At 39.6% G+C, this 19,680-nt stretch overlaps 1 protein-coding gene across 3 annotated transcripts in view; it reads left to right on the forward strand.

Moving 5' to 3' along the window:
• Positions 1 to 2,945: 2,945 nt before the first annotated feature.
• Positions 2,946 to 19,680, forward strand: part of MAP2K4 (mitogen-activated protein kinase kinase 4) — a 64,841-nt gene continuing 48,106 nt past the window's right edge. For 2 of the 3 annotated variants that reach the window (XM_054977110.1, XM_054977112.1), the window contains exons 1-3: positions 2,946 to 3,304; positions 9,484 to 9,516; positions 18,800 to 18,902. In XM_054977110.1, coding sequence (XP_054833085.1) covers positions 3,223 to 3,304; positions 9,484 to 9,516; positions 18,800 to 18,902 — 218 coding nt within the window. In that variant the 5' untranslated portion in view covers positions 2,946 to 3,222. The remainder of the gene's footprint in view (positions 3,305 to 9,483; positions 9,517 to 18,799; positions 18,903 to 19,680) is intronic. The other variant, XM_054977111.1, reaches the window with a different exon arrangement.

Genomic DNA, 19,680 nt, shown 5'->3' on the forward strand with positions numbered 1-19,680 from the left:
CCTATTTGTGAAAATATTGCATAGCATCAGACTCAAAGAACAGATGTGAACTGTTATGCATAAGAACGTATTGCCATTTAAATTTTTATTATGTGAGAGAATCAGGAAATAAGAACATCCATCTATACAGCATAAATACAATTCACTTAAGTTACTCAGTTCCATTGTGATCTTCATATTGAGGGATGCAATGTATTGTCAACTAGTTGGAAAGGATTCAGGAGAACTTTGTGCAATTGAACAGGAAAAAAGTCTAGAAGTGAAGTAAGGAAAGACCATTATTATTGTACAGAAAAATAAGGAAGACGAAGAATATTCATCAAATCTATTCAGGCTGAGAAAAGAAACATGAGCTTTGAATTACCCATGGGCAGTGCTAATAAAAGGAAACACTTCCTATAAGACCAGGCCAAACAATGGAACAATCTGCCTAGGAAGCCAGTTGAATTTTCTTTCTTGGAAATTTTAAATAAATTGATAGATAAGTTTCTTAATTGTCATTTAGATATGTCAAATTTTTGGAAGAAGGTCCTAATAGAAATCAAGCATATAACAGGGTATGAGATTCTTCTTGCACCAAAGATTCTTTTCCTGGACCAATGGGACAAAATCCAGACCCTGATTCCCCAGATAAGAAAAGATCCGATAGGCACTTTGCTAGTAGCTGCAAAAAGTGTAATAGCTACATTATGGAAAACAAAATCTATCCCCACAATTGATAATTGGTATTCTAAAATCTGGGATCATTTCATTTCCGAAAAACTATAGAACAAAATATATCATATAGAGCATTTTCCGAACACCACGAACTTTATTGAGAAATGGTTTCTGTTCTTTGATCATATAGAAAATAATAGTTCCTTACCTGGATTGAAAATCTTTAACATGTATGTAAATATGTAAGTTTCATTTAGGCTTTAGATATATGTATATATATATGCTTATACTTTGTGCTACCAAGTTGGATACTGCTAATATTCTCTCTGAACATGCACTTATACAACCAGCTGTATCTTCTTGTACTTCAGAAAGCTATGTTGTATTGCTTGTTGTTTTACACTGTTATCTTACTGTATTTTCGTGGGTTTTACAGTTTTAATAAAATCTTTTTTAAAAAAAAAAGACTTAAAAAAAAAAAAGATATGTCAAATACTGATTGCCAGAAGCAGGTTGGGCTTAGTTCTTCCCGTTTCTGTTTTTGAAACCATGTGCATATTTTAACAAGGTTTTAAATCATAACGGTGCTAACCACTATCTGTTTATCACATTCTCATACCACCCTTCTTCCAAGGAGCTCAATGTAATCCCCTCTCCCATTTTATCCACACAACAACTTTATGAGTTATATTGAAAGCAAGTGCGGTGTACTGGTTTGTGTTGTGATAGGATCTAAGAGACCCAGGTTTGAATCCCTACTCTGCCATGGAAGCTTGCTGGGTGACCTTGTGCTGGTCACACTCTCAGCTTAAACTATGTCACAAGGTTGGCATCAGGATAAAAATGGAGGAATTATATAAATGACAAATAAATAACATAAAGCAGAGAGAAAATACCTGGGTCAAGATCATCCAGTGTGGGCTCACAGGTCAAAGTCTAGCACTGTAGCCGCTACTAAACACTGGCTGTCTTTTATAGAATATTATTTTCTTTTGGAAACAGAGGTAGTAGTCTATTAGGCAATTAATGTTGAGACTGGATTGGGCATCTTTTACTTTTTTATTTCTGAAAGGTGGCACCTTAAAGATATATATAAAAAAATTATGGGGGCACGAACTTTTATGGATGAAAATCCATTTTGTCACATGCAAGCTTAGTGCATGACACAAAATATTTTAGCAACATTGGTATAAACGACAATTTTAAATGACCATATTAAGATAGTGTATATAAATTCAGGAAGCGCAATTAACAGGAAATTCACACAGTAAAACACATACATGTAATCTTCAAGCACCACAGTATGAACTGTTTTTCTCTCTTCACAAATGGTGTCCAAACTGTGCTCTGTGAACTCATAGCCCCCCCCCCCCCCGCAAGTTTATTGTGGCACTTCAGTGACATTATCAGCAATGGTGGAAAAATGTCCACCATTATCAAAGGTCCACTGTAATATGTGACTTTAACAAAGCATTGCCTGTGATTTAAGTCACATTTTCAATTTATGCAGAGCTTGTTCTCAACATGTACTGAGTATGTGCTCTATATACCCCTTCCCCCCCCCCCCCCAATCTTCACAATGTGCAGGGAGTTTATGGCAGATACTTATGGGTTCTTCTTGAGCTCAGACTGTTTCTTGACGGTGGCATGTTTGAAAATTAATGCCCTACAGCCATGTAGGTAAAAGTATCATGGGTAAGACCCTTATGGAAGGCGAAAGAATGGGAGGTGAAAGTACAGAGTGGGGTTTTGACACCGAAGCTCCACATTTCTACCAAGCTATGAAACGCGGTCCTTTTTTGGCCTCCGCCACATCACATAGCCTAGAATAAGCCCAAGCGACAAATTGCTTCGTACTCTGAAAATTGCTGCATGGTGATGGACGATAACAAGCAGGGGCGAGGCAAAGGGTGCCCTGAATTAACCTTCCCCAACCGGCTTGTGGCTTGGATGTCCCAGCCGCAAACAGCATCTCCGTTGGGAGGCAGGCCGCCTCTTCACGAGCAGGGGACCTGGCAGGGCAGGCCGCGCGTCGAAGGTACCACGTTCGAGGCCCTGGGGAACCCGCCCTGCGCAAGGCGCGCATCCCCCCTTCCCTTGCTTCAGGCAGGCTGTGCGGTAGCGGAGGCAACTTCGGCGGTCTGGAGCCCCAGCGAGCCTCCTCGCCCTCCCTCCCTGCCTGCTTGTGTTTCTGGGCGAAGAAGCCCGAGGCATCATCCGTTCCGCCCGCTGCCGGGGAGGGGTTACCCTTACGCCGAGAGAGTGGGAGGGAACGACGGAGGGAAGCGGAGCCCCAGCAGCTCTAGGGGACTGGCGGTGCTTGGGTCGGTCGGGGCCGGGGAGGCTGGCGCCTGTTGTCCCGCGTCGGGGCTCCGGGTGTCCCGCCAGCTACCTGGGGCTGAGGCGGGAGGGAGCGAGCGAGGAGCCGCGGGCGGGCGCGCGGGACGGGGAGGGGGTCGGTCCGCTGCGCTGCTCCTGCTGCATTGCAGCCTCCCTCCCTCCCTCGCTCCCGCCGTCCGTCCATCCATCCGTCCCTCCCTCCCTCCGCCAGTGGCGCGCTGCACAATGGCGGCTCCCGGCCCCGGCTCTGGCTCCGGCCCTGGCGGCGGGTCCCAGGCGGCGCACACGGCAGTCAGCAGCATGCAGGGTAAGGGAGCGCGCCTCGGGAGCGGCAACCGGGCCCGGAGCGGCCCCTCACAGGCTCTAGGCCGCGCTTCGACTCCGGCCTGCTTCTTGGCCGAGCCACCCGCCTGCCTGCGGGGAGAGGAGGGAGCGCCCAAGCTGGGCAAAGGAGGACCAGGCCTCTCCCAAGGATAATGGGCCTGGAGCGCGCCCCGGGAAGGAGAAGGGGCAGGCGGGCGGGCGCTACCGGCATACAGGGAAGACCCGCTTTTGCCTCTAAAGCGTTATATAGGACGTGTGAACGCCATAGGCGGGTGTGTATCTGGGAATAGGAGGGAAGGTAGAGAGCTGCGTGTGGACATAGACGCAGGCTGGAGCAAGAGGAGGGTCGGGGCGAGAATAATTGGGGAGACCGGGAAATGTGCATGCGGGTTGGGGCGGAATGTGGATCTTTATGCATGTCTGAACACATGCCAAGCTCCGGTGGGATGAGTCGGAGAAAAAGTCTTCAGCGAGACTAATGTGTGGGTGATTTCCGGGTGTGAGAAGAGAAGGGGATTGGGGAGACATCCTGGGATGGAAGTACAAGAGAGGGTGTGGAGAGGGTAATCATCAGGGTGTGTTCCCTTGGGAGAAGAATATGTAAAGCACAAGGGGAGTGAGTGCAAAAGTAGAACCTGCCTTTTATGCCTGTGAACCTATGTAGGTAGATTATGTAAGAGATTTTCCTCTCTGAAGTTGGGGTATGGAGAGTAGTATAGATTGATGCATGAGAAATAGTTGCTGCCTCTTTCCATGGTGGTATTCTATTATTCCTAGGCACATTTAAAATATTAAGGTGGTTGCAGTAGAGTTCATGTATGTTATGATGTGGAATGCGGGAGGTCTTTTCTCAGGGTCTTTGTGTTCATGTGGAGAAAGTAATTATGAGAAACAAATGTGCATTTGGTTCTACATGGCTCTGACCATACTAGTCAGAACCTCTCGTTGTGCATGCTTAAAGAGTGCGTCTCTCTATTTTATGTAAGGAGCCATTTTAAGAAGATTAAGTTCATTACAGTATTCCTTATTTAGTGCATCTAGAAATTAAAAATTAGCCATGCATTCAATACAGTGAAAATAGGATTCGATTTGTAATATTGAAACTAGGAGTGGTATTATTGGAGGCCAATGAATTAAGTAATTACATCCCAGCAGATGACATTGTTTTGACCTTTAATAATAATATGTTCCCTTCACCCACTATAAATTATCATTGTTAGACCATGGAGCAGGGCATTCTTAGTGTTGGCACTGCAGCTTTGGAGCAAGCTATTTTATTAAACCTGCTGTGTGGTTTTTAATCCAGACTCTCAGGCTGCAGGACTAGGAGACGTTTATTTCTTCATTTCTTCATTCATACCCTCCTTTTTCTCCCCTGCAGGGATCAAAAGCAGCTTACATTTTTCTCCTCTTTTCCATTTTATCCTTGTAACAGCTACTGTGATGTATTGATTAGAATGTCAGATTAGGATCTAGGAGACCCAGCTTTGAATAAACAGGCTGCCATAGAAGTTTGCTGGGTGACCTTGGGCCAGTCACACACACACAGCCTCACAGGGTTGTTGTAAGGATAATCCTGAGGAGAGCACTTTAAGCTGCTTTGGGTCACCATGGTGGAGAAAAGTGGGATATAAGTCAAGTAAATAAATAAACAGCTGTGTGAATTAAGTTAGGTTGAGTGTGTCTGACTGCCCCAAGGCAACCCAGCTAGCTTCCATAGCAGAGTGAGGATTTGAAACTGGGTCTTACAGAGTGTCACACTGTAACCACTACATCACACTAGCTGTGTTTGAAACCTTAGAGAGCATTGCCTTGTAATTAGACAATACTGGAGTCAATGGACTAGGGGTCTGACCCAATGTAAAGCGACTTGAGAAATTGCTTCATTTTGCAAATGTATCTCATGTGTACATTGAACAAAATGTAACAAGCTTGTGTTTCTCATATGACAATCTATATGTTGGTTGCACATTAATTCCTGTTGGAAGTTTTCCTGTACATCGATTTTGTTATGTTTGAAGCAACCCAGGTATGCACAAACACCAGCACCGTGTTATTGAGCTTTAAATCTGAGTTGGCATTGGAATCTAGTCTGTGGCTATTTTAGGAGAAGTGTGTAGGGCAAATATTTCAGAAACTGCATGTATGTTGTGAGGTCTACTTTACTGATAAATTTATGTAGGCTTCCCCCTGACTTTGTGTCAGATGGAATAAGGCAACAGAACAGTTCGTTTTTGTTCACACTCTTGGTATTCTTGATTAGATAATTATAGGAGTGGCAGATTTTTTTTCTAGTACAGGTTTGATGTTTTTGTAAACATCCTGCAGTTTTGTCACAGGCTATTATTTATGGTACGGAACTTGGAAGTGGAGTGTGGCAGTCATTGAATTACTGTGTTTAACCCAGAAAAAAAAAGTTTGATGAGATGGGGCTAGTATGTTTCGCCTAATTCTTAGACTTCGTTGGATTAGTAAGCTGTCAGCATCTTAAAAATCTCTTTTAAAAGGACATTCCTCTTATCTTGCTGTCCTTTGTCTACTAGTTTGACTAGCCTTTTAGGTGGGCACTCTCAGAGTCAAGCTAGTGTAATCAGGAAATTAAAAAAAATTATTTTATTTTGTTGTTTTAGTCATAATTATTTCCACAAGTATTCCCAAGAAACATTCTGTGAGTGAAAGATGAAGACAGGAGTACATTTTTGCCTTTCTTGTTCTCAGAAGGCTGCTTCCAATGTATATAGAAACCTCTCCTGTGAAAACGTGTTGCTATGCGATTAATTTTAACAAGGCATTTACTTAATCAGTATATTCAATAGATCTTGATTCATGCATTTTTGAGATATATGTGAGGCCCAATACACGTTTGGAGCTTTTTTGTGTGGCAAGGTGACATCCCCTTGATTGTGAGGAGTGGCCTGTATCACTGATGTGAATGGGGTCAGCCTGCATATTTGGGATGTCTTTCCTTCCCTAGATGCAGAGATGGTTAGTGACATTATATTTATTCTACTCTATTCACTACGTATTTTTCTTCAGTGTCTGCAACATAATGATTTTTACAGAATTTACTTTGAAACAGGTGGATAAATAGAGGTCCTATATGATGTTACTAATTTAAAGTGACTAAAGAATTTATTAGCCTACAGTGAACTTTTTGGGGAACGACTATTCATATATTGATTGAAGGAATGGACTACATTTTTTTTTTCTGAGCTGAAGGTGGTTGCTTAGTGCTTTAATTCTTTACTTGGAAAAAAATGTGCATTCCTAGGGTAAAGATAATATAGTGGCTTGGATCCAGTGGAGCGTTTCCGCAAGATAGAAAGATTTTATTCCATAGCACGACTTTCCCCCCTTCCATTGCAGCCCCAAATGCCCCTTGAAATGCTGCACCTGGAGGACAGGTCGGATTTGTTTTTTGTTTTTTTGCCCAAGGCTCCCTTGTGGCTATAGATGGCCTCAAGTAATATATATATATTTTGAATTTTGTTCACTGGTGGTCCTTTACTCAGCCTCAAGGAAATAGTTGAACTTTAGGCTGTGTAGCTTTTTAGTGCTAAATAACAAATCAAGTTATGTGTGAATAGGCTCAGTGTACTTCCAGGCCATTTCAAATGCCAAAGAGTAGATTCTTTCCTGTATATTTGCATATGATTCCAAATTCCTTGTTTTCAGTTTGTGACTGAATATTCACATGAACTTTTTTCTGGCTTTTCAAGCTGGCTAGTTAGGGAAGCGATATCTAGAGCCACATTTTAACTAATGCTTTATAGAGTTTGAAAGAATTTTTTTTTAATCTCTACTGTTTCTGTTCAGAAATGAACAAGTGTATTAGGAGCCTGGCCCCCATTTTTTTAAAGACTACATATACATACATAACAGTAATTCATTATGCCTCTTTTCTCAAGTATCAGAGAGTAATATTGCCGTTAACTGAGCTAAACACATATGTGTTCAGTATAATGTGTAAATATTTAAAATGGTATATATTTCCTTTCATCTAAGATACTTCACTGTGGCATGAGAAGGCAAGACTAGCTAAAACCGTTCATTCTCAAAAAAGTTTTATCAGGCACCTGGTAGAGAATATGTCAATGTTTTTTCCCCCTGTTTCCAAGTTAAAACTGATATGATCTTTGTTGTGCAAGAGAAGGGCAAGGTGGGGATCATTAGAACAAAGTTGTTAGTTAAGATAGGCAATGCTATCACTTCTATCACATGTTAGAAGCCAGGACTGGTGCCTGAATAAAGTTTTCTTGGCAAACTGGAACTTACCATTGACAAAATCTGCTTCATAAATAGTAGTGGAAGATAAGTCTGTCCATGAATACTAGCCATGACGAGCACAATTGAAACTCCATGATTAAAGGCAGTGTAGCTTTAATTATTGGATGTTGAGGTTAAACAACAGAGCCTGGTTTATCATACTCTGCGTTTGAGCTTCCCACAGACATCTAGCTGGACACTCTTGGAACCATAATCTTGTGGAAAACGTGGAATATTAGATCTGTTGCAAAAAGGCAATTCTTGATGATGAAGGCTGAGGTCCCAATGAGTAGCATGGAAGGCTACTTCCTGTTTACACCATTTGTATGTGTGAATTTGCACCAATTCTGATATACACGCTATGAACAACTTGACTGGGTGATATCCTTGAGAACCATCGTTGTCCAATGGAATAAGAGATAAAACTGGATTCCTGGGGTCAAGTACTGTAGAGATATATAGAATATTGGATGGCCTACAGGTTTCTGAGACCTCAGTTCTATCATAAAGTGGCAAACATGATCAATATTGTAAAATTAAGTTTGCACAGAATGAAGTGATGTGAAGAGGACTTTATGTATTCTCTGATTGCATTATCTAGTAGTCTGTTGGAAACAAGTAATTTGTTATTTGGCACAGAATTCATCATGGAATGTTCAGCTTTTGTTTAAAAGTAATTGGGAAATTTTGCTTGAAAATGTGCAAGGATTGCTGAAGAGAAATCTTGCAAGGCAGGGAAAGGTGAAGCAAAACTTTTAGTGGGAAGACAGTAGGGTGTTAAAGCCATGTATAGTAGTTTGCTCATCTCTACAGCTATCGGAAGTGGTGTAAATTATTCAAAATAATTAAATTAGGCAACAATAGTTTTATTTGCATAATTTGAACTACATCTGTCTGTATAGTTGTCTTATAAATTTGAAGTTGTATAGCTTGGACCATGTGAACGAAAGATCTGAGTTAGTTACAATGATAACTATGCAGTCACATCAAGAGACGTTTAGTGCCATCCTTTAAAGTATAACTTTTAACTTGGGAGGAGAAATCTCACTAATACATTTTGGTCCAGGGTCAGCCTTTCCACTTACCAGCTCCCCTGGGGTGCCTGGCTAGTCAGCAGTGGTTCTTCCAACACCCAGGGGCACTGCCATTTCCTCTGGGACCCAAGCCCTGATCAAGAGGGGTGAGGAAAGACCCAGGTGGCTAGTAGTGTTGGAGATGCAGCTGCGTGGCTCTATGAACCAGCCACATGCTGCCCAGCCCTGCAAGAGGGCAGGCTCTGGGACCAAGTCATATCTGCTGTGCCACCCACAGCTATTGTGACAATGAGCAACAGGATGGGCCAGGTTCTTCTTCCGCAGCTAGGGAAGAGGTGCTAGGCAGGAAGAGCGAGTTTTGGGTGAGATGTAGCACTTCTCTTCCAACAACTGAGGCATCCTAAAGGCCTGTCTCAAAAGAACACTGGAGGGTGTGGCAGCAGTGAACTCTGACCCCAGGGAGTTGGATGCTGACAATTTGTTTTCAATATTTTATTTAACTATTTAAAAAACATATTTTGCCACAGAAGGCACCATATTAGCAATATCAGCAATAACATTTTGTTTTTAGATTAACAGCAAACTAATACTTAACATCTATAGATGGCCTATTTGCAGATACCTCTTTACCTTTATTGTTATTTTGGACATTGCAGGTCTAACTCTTCTACAATATGCTATATATTGACAAGAAAGCTGAGCTTATTAGAAACCTATTTACTGCAAGCTGAAATCCTGCCTATGTGAATCTTTTTATTTAGTGTTTCAGAGTTTTTAAAAGAATAATTTAATGTGATTTTTAAAGGTTATGCAAATCTGTAATTTCCAGTAAATGAACTAGAACTTATCTTTTTTGCTTTAGGCTTTCAGATAAACTTCTGTGAAAAAGCACAAAGTAAGCTACATGTTTTATAGTATTCTGCTATTTTTAAAAAATTGTGTATCATTCTTGGTATTGGAAATGTGTCCACTGTTGAGCTTACTTACTAGCCATGCATTAATTCATGGGCAGAGCTTCCATTTTTCATTTTGCTTTCATAATGTGATACCATTGTTTACAATTCCATTGATCTATAACAAGTACTTTAATTCACAAATATGCCTTAGTCATATATAATATGAAAAGGTGGCATATAAACTAGCTAAATAGATAAACATATTTTTGTTCATCTTGTGTAATAAACTGGCAATCAGATTGAGAGGGAAGCTTTTTTATTTTTGCTTTTTGTCCAAATTTAGTGGAATTCTTTGGATAAGAGGTATCAGTTTAAGATAACATAGATCTGCAGCTGCTTGATATAAAAAGCATTTATTAAAAACCAAAGTTATATTTCAAAGGGCACCTGGATTTTAGAACTTTAGGGTTCTTCTTCTGGTTGCTAAATTGCATATGAAGCTGCTTTTTGACTATCTGTTTTGACTGGCAGCAACTTTTCAGTGCTACGAGAAGGGTCTTTCTAATTCTTACGTGTAGGTGCCAGGGATTGAATCTGGGCTTATGCATACAAAACATATACTCTGCCTAAATTATGGTCCCTTCCCCTGAGCCATACTTCTATTGCTCCCTGTATAGTCTTAGAATTACAGAGACAACTTGTTGAAGAAGTAAGTGGTAACATCCAATGATGATAAAATCTCTAAAGATCAGAAATTGTTAACCCATGTTTGGATGACTAATGGAAGCTCTGCACAATTAATTTTTTCACTGTTTCATTCTCTTACAGTTTTCATTTTTAATTGCTATGTTCATTATGTCATTATGATTGCCTGCCATGCTTTAGTAGGAACTTTATTGGACACATAAACATAGCATTGATAGCAAATCTCTACTGGATAAACACTGTATAATTTTTAAAAATCTTGCATTTCATTTAGATTACATATTTATCATTTTTATTTGAAGTTATTGGATGCGCATATTTAATCTCAAATGATGAAATGCTTATAATACAACTTGATATTCAGTAATCTATGTTGGGATTTTATGTTTCAAACTTTTCTAAACAAATTGTTGCTAACAATAAGTATAATCTTTTTAAAAAGAATCAATACGGATAACATTTGAATTTGATTCTTTAGGATATTATTACAAGAAGTGCAAAAAAGGCTAGCCTGTGCCTGCTGTTGCTTCACTGTGCATCCAAATGGAATAAATTTATTTTGCTGATGTTGTTCCAGAACCGTAGTTCTTGTGAGAGTTCTTATTTTCTAACCAATATGGGACATATTTTTCAGTAAAACTAAAGTGTAACTCTCTGGCACTGGAATTTTTAAGGAGAGAGTTCAGTCATTTGCCTATATATAGAATGGAAAATTGCCATAAGAAAACAAAGTTAAAAGGCTCTATGGCCACATGGGTTATCTACTCTGGGTTCAGTGCTATTGGAAAGAAGTTTTTTCCCCCTGCTTCCTCAGAGCATTGCATGGTGCATTCATACACCTTGCGGGGTTTCCTTGATCTTACTCATACTTGCTTTGCTCCTAATGTTAGGAAAGTAAAGCCTGGATAGCTCCCAGGTTGGTGGGAAAGTTCGGATTTTCCCACCCACATGGCAGCCATTTTCCCTGAGCCTGTCCCATGGTGGATATTATCTCCCCCGGCCATTGGGTTTTTATTTTTTTAAAAAACAGCACTACAACGTCATTATATTAATACATTGTTTTAACAATGTGTTTAAGAGGTTCTCTGAATTACCAACCTTCATTTTTTTCTTTGCAGAGGTATAAAGAGAAAGTAATATCTGCACAACCGAAGGGGCAAGAGACTTATATTTTTTTAAAAATTACAGCTGGGAATTCAGTGAACCAACTACTCATATATGTGTAATGTTATATCACTGTAATAATATTCTAGTGCCATCTTTTTTTAAGCGAAAGCTTCCTAGTGGCTGAGGGGAGGGGGAGTGGCTGCTGCCAGGGAAGTGGGGCAGGGAAGCTGCTGGGAAACCTGCCATGTGGAAGCCATGTTGCTGCTGTGTTTTATCTGTAGACACAAAAGGAATGTGGAAACCACACAAGCTCCATCCTGTGTGGAAACCACCTATGAAAGAGAGAATTGATTGCATGGTGGTTTTTTGGCTTTATGCTTTCCTATAATGGCAGCCTATTTGTTGTTGTAGGGAATTTTGAGCCTCTTGTGGACAGCTTGTGCCCCATGGTTGCTGCAGTCCCTGTTCATGGAACTGTTGTCTAAGTTGTGCCTCCCGCCATCAAGATGCTTGCTATGACTTCTTCTTTAGCTGCCTTTTTGTTTGGCTTCTTGTGTTCTGCCTGTCCTGGAACCCTTTGTCTTAAGACTTTACGATTCTTTCACGGATTGGCATATTATGTCAGACAGGATTCTGTGTTAAAGAGGAGGGGTTTAGCAGATGGTGTCTGAAAAGATGAATGAAAGTGGTAGCCACAGTTGTAGCAGAAAGAATAGATGGCAATGGACAGTGTAATGTGAAATGGTGGGGGTGACCACTGATTTGCATATTTTTATTTATGCATAATAATAAAGTTCATCAGATTTACATGAACTCTGGCCACCATATCCTGGTTTGTAGACATTTTTCAATTTTCTTATGCTGCTTCTGTTTATAAGATGGGGTATCCTAGTCCCAAACACATTTACTTGGAGGTCAGTTCAGCTGATGGTTGAACATATAATTTCATTTAAATGTGTTTTAGGACTGTGATCTAAAGCGAACAGTCTTTTATTATAATTTTTTATATGTGTCTGTCTCCTTATGAAGGTTTTAAAGTTTGACAACAAAAGTTTTTTCTTGCAGACACAGGTTTGGTTTACATTCCAATGTAAATGCACAGCTTATGTGCACACTTTGAATCTGGTTTGAAGGGCAAGGACAAACATTACTTTGCCAGTTTAGATGTCATGGAATTGAATATTTGCAGTATTGGTCATATAACAGTCATGACCAGGCATTATGTGAGATTCAGCCCATAGACTGCTAAGACAAATGAAGCTGATTTTAGGATACAATTATTTGTATAAGTTGTAAGGTATAACAAGATTCTTCTTACCAGTTACAACCTTCAGCCAGGTGAGTTGAAAAGCAGGGATGCTCAGAGGATTGAGCTTACAAAGTTTAAAATTTATTTATTTACTTCATTTATACCCTGCCTTTCTCCTCAGCGGAGACCCAAAGTAGTTTACATCATTCTCTTCTCCTTCATTTTACCTCTCAACAACCCTGCACGGTAGTTAGACTGGTGAGATTTTGTAGACATTTGACTGGGACTCACACCAGTTTCCCACACATTAGAGGGCACAGTGGTTTATTAGGAAAGACTTCAGGGTTAGTCCAGCCTTGACCATCCTATTTACTTCCATTCTCTTTGACTGTCAAATCAAGATTTGAAAATATTAAAATTCCCTTTCCTACATTCTAACAAAATGTCAAGTATAGAGAGAAGTCATAACCAGTCTTTGAGGTTTTCTTTTTTTTTCTACTTAAAAATATTATTATTCGATTTATTCATCCCTTCTTTCCCCACCAGGTTTTGAAAATGAGTTTAAAAGGAAGACTGTTTTATTGATCTTGCATTACCAAGGTTCAAACAATCTGTATAATGTTGAATGGTTCTTGGCAGTTCCTCTTCATTTTTCCTGCCCTGAAGGCTTCATCCTGGGTGAACGGTGAAGGAGTTCACTGACCTATGTTCCACCTAGCAAATCGCAAAGAAGCAGTGACCTGATTAGCCAGCTCTGTTGAAAAGCTATTGTTAGGAATATGTTCTAATGAAATTTTGTGGAGCATGGTATTGTAAAAACCACAGAAATAAGGGGCAGGGAGTGTTTCTTCAAATCAGTAGTGAAAGAGAAGCTAGAAGATGATGTTGAGACAGAGTGCTAGGAACTAGGGAGAGGTATCCCTGCTAATAGAGCACTACTCTGACAATTGTGTATCATGAAGTGATGTGGCTTTTCGTGGATATCATATTTAAAGATCAAAAGTAGATTAGGGATTATAGTTAGGAGGCTTTAAAAAATATTTGCGCCAGTTTTGATCTTTGAATATGTTTGCAAATCTGAGGTCTGAATGTTCAATACTATACATGAATCAAGTATGTCAGAAATTAGTAAATTCCTTGGCTATACGAGGGGAAATATTGGGGGTGTTTAATATATAGATGGGGTTCTTCATATTCCCTTTTGGTTGAAAAGCTTTTATGTCACTCTGTTGAGGTGTCCAGGCCTTTACCCATAACTGTGATATCTAGGGATGTGGTTGGTTCCCCTCTCATTGGCAGTCTTCAAGGAGTGGCTGGATGAATACTTGTCGAGGATGCTTTAAGTTGTTGCTGCATTGGACAAGGGGTTGGATTAATGGTCTGTAAGTCCCCTTCCAACTCTTTGATTCTATGAAATTACATCTGAAATTACTACTAGTATAGTTCTTATTATACTATAGGTCTATTCTATTTGTTTTTCTTTCCCTGCACATCTGTTTCATATGCTTTCATTGAAAAAAATGTAACTTGAGAAGTATATGAGCTGTCCCCCAAAAGTAGAATAGGGAGGTGGCAGCAACAGAATATATGGCATGTCCAGGTGGCTAATTTTAAAATAATCAGTTGCACAGTTAGAGCCAGGGCTTTTTTTCAGCGGGAACACAGTGGAACGTAGTTCCAGCACCTCTTGAAAATGGTCACATGACCGGTGACCCCACCCCCTGATCTCCAGACAGAGGGGAGTTTAGATTGCCCTCCACGTTGAGTGGTGCGGAGGGCAATCTAAACTCCCCTCTGTCTGGAGATCAGGGGGCAGGGCCACCAGCCATGTGACCATTTTCGCCGAGGGCGATTTAAACTTTAAAAAACTCCCCCCTTGTTCCAGCTGACCCAAAGTGACGTCATTGTGCGGTCCTGAGTTCCACCACTGAGTTCCGCCACCTCTTTTCCCAGAAAAAAAGCCCTGGTTAGAGCTAAATTAGTTGTGAGAATAGCAGAGCACTCAAAAACAGGTATGAAGATTATGCTCAGCAATTTCTCTCATCTGGATTGTGTCATCTTGCTGATCCTATTGATTTCACAGTACACTGATGGAAGCAGCAGGGATCAGCATGGGAATGGATGCAGGTTTTGCATCGCTTGTGGGTAATGATTGCATTTAAAATACCAAGATATACAAAAAAAAAAAAACACCGTAAAACAAGACGTTATTCTTCAAAAAATGATCATTTTGTTTTATTTCTGTGAAGCTGCTCTTAGGACTTAATACTAGTGATGACATCTGTGTATTAAATGGTCTACTTGTAAGGACATTGTGCTTGACTCCGTATGTATCCAGGACCAAAGAACTCAGTTTAGTAGTCTATGGTTTCAGGACATTTATCCATCAGCAGAAGACACTGATGATCAAAGGTCTTCTCCACCTTTCCCACTTCTATGTCTGGGAAAACTGATAACTAGGAATCAGTGTTCACGGAGTTGGAAATAGCTTTTTGGGGGGCTAAGGAAAGCAAATACGATTTATGATCTTTGCATAAAGATTCAAGATTATATGCCATCAGATTGTTGGATCCAGCCCAGTCCATCCCACTTAAATTGTAAGTACAGATCAGGTCACCAAAAAAGGGGAATTGGGTTTTGTGTTTGTATTTTAATAGTAATTTCATTGCTACTTGCATTCAGGGATGGAAGAATGTTCTTAATCTGGTTTGGAATTCCAAAGAAGTTTTTTAAAAGTCGTCTTAGCTTTTTTGGAAATAACTAGAGATGTGAAAACCTAGAGAAGAAAATGGAAAAATTTGGACCACCCATTTTTGAGGACAATTTTTTCCTTCGGCTTTTCCAATTAAAAGTGGAACTTTGGGGAGCATTGAAAATAAGTCTGAGAAATATTTTTTCCCCTTTTGGAATGAGTGAAATGTTTCTAAGATGCATAGCATGAAAAAGTCTGAGGACCTTTTTTCTATTGGGAACATTCTGTTGAAATAAATGAAATGTGTATATTAGCATATACACAATATATTAGCATAGAGTGCCACAATTTGGTATTGGGCATATTAGTAGTTTTGCTTGTGGAAAAGAAAGGCATCTATTCTTTTAATTTCCATAATAGCACAAATTTATACACTAACTAACTTATACATGATGCATTTTATGTTGTTAAAGCAGCAAAATAGGTTTGGGTTTATTAGGAAAGTAAGTATTGCATATATTTCATTTCCTCTCAACATTTTCACAGACACCCCCCTCAAAAACTCCACTCCCCTCTTTCAACATTTCCAGAAAGTTTACATCTCTATAAATAATAAAGGTAATGTCTTGCAAATATGTAGGTTGTATCTTGTGGATCTGAAAAATATCTGTGCAGTTTCATCTATAACTGTGAAATAACTTTCAAGGCTTTGCTGATGTTGCCTGACAATAAGATACCTGGAAAAATAGCAAACATTGTGTTTGAACTCTGCTGTTCCTAATCTGCTTTATTTTCAAAAGCCTGTAGACTTGAGTTTATAAATGGGATGTCAATGGAGTTCCCTTGATTGGAATTTTGTGCTGTTATCTGGCTCACTACCATTAATGATGTCGTCCTTCCTTCCCCATGTAGCAGATGTGGGGAAGAGAAATTCCTGCAGTTGCTCTCAATCTTCTTTTAAAGTGTGGCATTACAATGTGAGTTAATAAGACAGTAATGTAACCAATGTCTTGAGCTTTACTGTTCCATAGTCTTCATATTTGGAAATGAAAAGTTTGTGTTGAATTGCAATATATACATATAATAATACAGGCAACAGGTTAGTAGTGTTGTAAAAGAAACAGCTTTTCAAAACACATGCAATACTAAGAGGGTTTTTTTTAAACCACAAATAAGTTATTTAGTAGTTTTCGTTGGAGTTAGAGTTTAGGCCTTCAGCTTCTAAAACTGGCATCTAAAAGTGAAGTCTCAGGTGTCCAATCGATTAATGACAATATCTTAATTTTTTTTCCCTTGGTTTTCTTCTGGAGCTGAAGGCAAGTGTGTGATGTCATTTTCATTAACTCTACAAAATGGTTTATACAAATCTATGTTGTGATGTAACCGTAATCATGTTTTCAATAAAAGGAGGTTGGGTGGGGCAAGGGCCATCATTATTAGGTGGAAATATGGAAACAACATGCCCGGAAATCAACGGGGAGGTTTAAGCTACACTTACTTAGAAAAAAACTCCATGAACTTGCTTCAGATTTAAAGAGAACAGGATCAAGGTGCCAACAGTTCCTGTTAAAGCCCAGGAATGTTAATTAAGCTGTTTTAGAAGAGAGGTTAGACTATCCTTACTCTATAAAGAGAAAACACATTCATTTGAAATCAAATTCTAATGCAGAATTTGAGCTAGACAAGTCTGATCTTTTTCTTCATTCTATCAAGAGAGATCAAATTCAACAGACTTTAACCAATTTGTCTGCACAAAACATTTGGCATTGAAGTATACTAAAGGGAAGCCCTGTGCTGTGTTGCAAACTGTCCCTCTTTGCCTCATTATGGCTCTTACTTTTCCTACTGGGATCTCCAGCTTCCTTGACAGGAAGCTGTTGATATGGGCAGCAAGGTGACTTGGAAACGCAGGCAGCCAGTAAATATGGACCAACACTGGCACATTTTATTACAGAATACATTGCAGAAAGCATTTGACAGGTTCAGATATTTTATTATGAGTATGTAGTGTACCTATGGTTGGGGACTGGAGGAACGGTTATCTGCAATATCTTTATACTTTGCAAACTCATGCCTTATGATAGATGTCATTAATATTTGTTAGTGTGTGATGTAGTTATTAAGCTGAAGGCAGGAAAAAATTTTTGGTTGGGAGTTCCATATTTCCAGTTTTAAATTACTCATGGACTTCAGCAAAACTGTGCATGTACATTTGTACTCTCAACATTCACAGATCTATGCATATAGATCCTCATTCTCTTGCATGCGCACGTAGAGGAATGCAGATATAGTTACATGTGTGCATGTGTATACATGCCTTCTATGTATGTAGATGCACATCCTTTCACATGCAGAGGTTATGTCAATCACATACACAGCTGCATATCTTTCTTCAAAAGAAAGCAACAGATAGGATTCCACTTTGCCAGATGCCTAGGCAAAAGTTTGTGACTAGAGATGGGCACGAACTGAAATACGAACCAAAGTTTGGCACAAACTGGGCCGGTTCATGGTTCACGAACTGGTGGTTCATCAGAGCCCATTTCTGACAAACTGCCACGAGCTTTAGGCCGGTTCCCTTGGTTGGTTTTTTGATTTGTCACTGCAGACAGCCTGGTGCCGATCAATCAGGTTCCGAGGCAATAGGGGTTGGGCTTTCTACAGATCTTCTGCTGACTTGGAAGTGATGATTTGCTGACCTGAAGGTGACGTTTTCACAAACGAAATGAACCGGTTCATGAACTGGGGCAGGTTTGTGAAAGTTCGTGATTCATGAAATGCGACGAACCACAAACCTTATGGTTCTTCCCCCCCCCCCATTCGTGCCCATCTCTATTTGTGATCTGATAACATCTCTCAAGTTAGCATTTCAAATTGCAGCTGAGGCTGTGACCTTGTCCATTTTTTAAAAATTGAAAGTCATATACAGCCTGCATGTCATACTTTGCAGCCTGAGAGTAATAACATGGATTTTCTTTTTACGCTTGATGCTAATATTAATATTAAAAATCCTAGTAGGTGGAAACTCAGATTTTCAGAGAGCACCTTAAAGACCAACAAGAGTTTCCAGGGTATAAGCTTTTGAGAATCAAGCTCCCTTTGTCAGAGCTTGACTCTTGAAAGCTTATATCCTGGAAACTGTTGTTGGTCTTTAAAGTGCTATTGATCTCAAACCTCGCTCATCTACTGCACATCAATATGGCTACCCACTTGAAATTCAAGAGATTTTCAATCCTGACAATTATTTTTAGTGTTAATATTGTACGGGTAAGGACAAATGTGGTGCAAAGAAGCTGTCTTGTCAGAGCTGGCTTGCTTAAAAATGGCTGAATTTAGTATAAAGCAAAGAAGCTTTACCCAATGGCTGTTCTATTGCTGTTGTGACTGGTGTCATCACATAATACATTTAATGATGATAGAAAATGTTGAAATGAAGATTTTATTTGATTCCAGTTTATTTCGGATGTTCTCAGTACAGTAATCTGTGTACTCTTGCCAACAAGAGTTTTTTGTGTTTTCTTCCTCTCAGGTAAGCGTAGAGCACTGAAGCTGAACTTTGCAAATCCACCTTTCAAATCCACAGCAAGATTTACTTTGAACCCTACTGGAGTTCCTTTTCAGAATCCACACATGTGAGTATAAATCCGTAAATTCCACAGATTGGAACTGCTCTGAAATATAAAGATGAGGTTTCCTTTGACTCGCATGTGTTTAGCCAGTTCAAGTTAAGTGTAGTCTCGACTCAGGTGTAGGGTTTCCTGTTTATGTAACTTCTTCACATGTAAGTTAGAAAAGGCTACTTTATACATTACCTTAAAGTGAGATGATAACTTTGAACTACGCTTTTTAAAAGCCCTGATGTTAACTGGTAAGTAATCCCTTATAGTTTAATCTCTTGTCATTGCCAACACTGACCATTTTAATTGATACTTGTCTAACCTCTTGTTTTTCCATTTGCTTTTTAAAAATATATCTGAGTCACTTTAGCACTAAAATGGAAAAGACCTTTTTGAGAAATCAAACTGCCAAGATGTGTTACTGACAGCCTTATGTACTGATTTTATATTAAGAGAAGTTTAGAGCAGTTGGACACGACACAGTAGAGAGCCTCCTGATATATAAGCTTTGTATCCTCAGATCCACCAGTCTGGGCTGATAAGTGACCTCACAGCCTGCCAGTGTAGTAAAATCAGCAAGCTGTTTGTAAGGATTCAAAAGTCTAGCCAGTGGAGAGAATCAAAGCATAGTACTTTAGAATATGTTGCCTTGGGTTGTACAGCATGGGGTGCTTTTTGCTTTGCTGTGTATGTTGTTGCTTGATCATGTAGCTCAGAGCTTTATATTTCCCATAGAGGAAATATATGTCATAAAATATTTCATTTTTGTTACTTTGTTTTGAATTTTTCACTT

This window comes from Eublepharis macularius, chromosome 4 (genome assembly GCF_028583425.1).
Source record: "Eublepharis macularius isolate TG4126 chromosome 4, MPM_Emac_v1.0, whole genome shotgun sequence".
Taxonomy (NCBI): domain Eukaryota; kingdom Metazoa; phylum Chordata; class Lepidosauria; order Squamata; family Eublepharidae; genus Eublepharis; species Eublepharis macularius.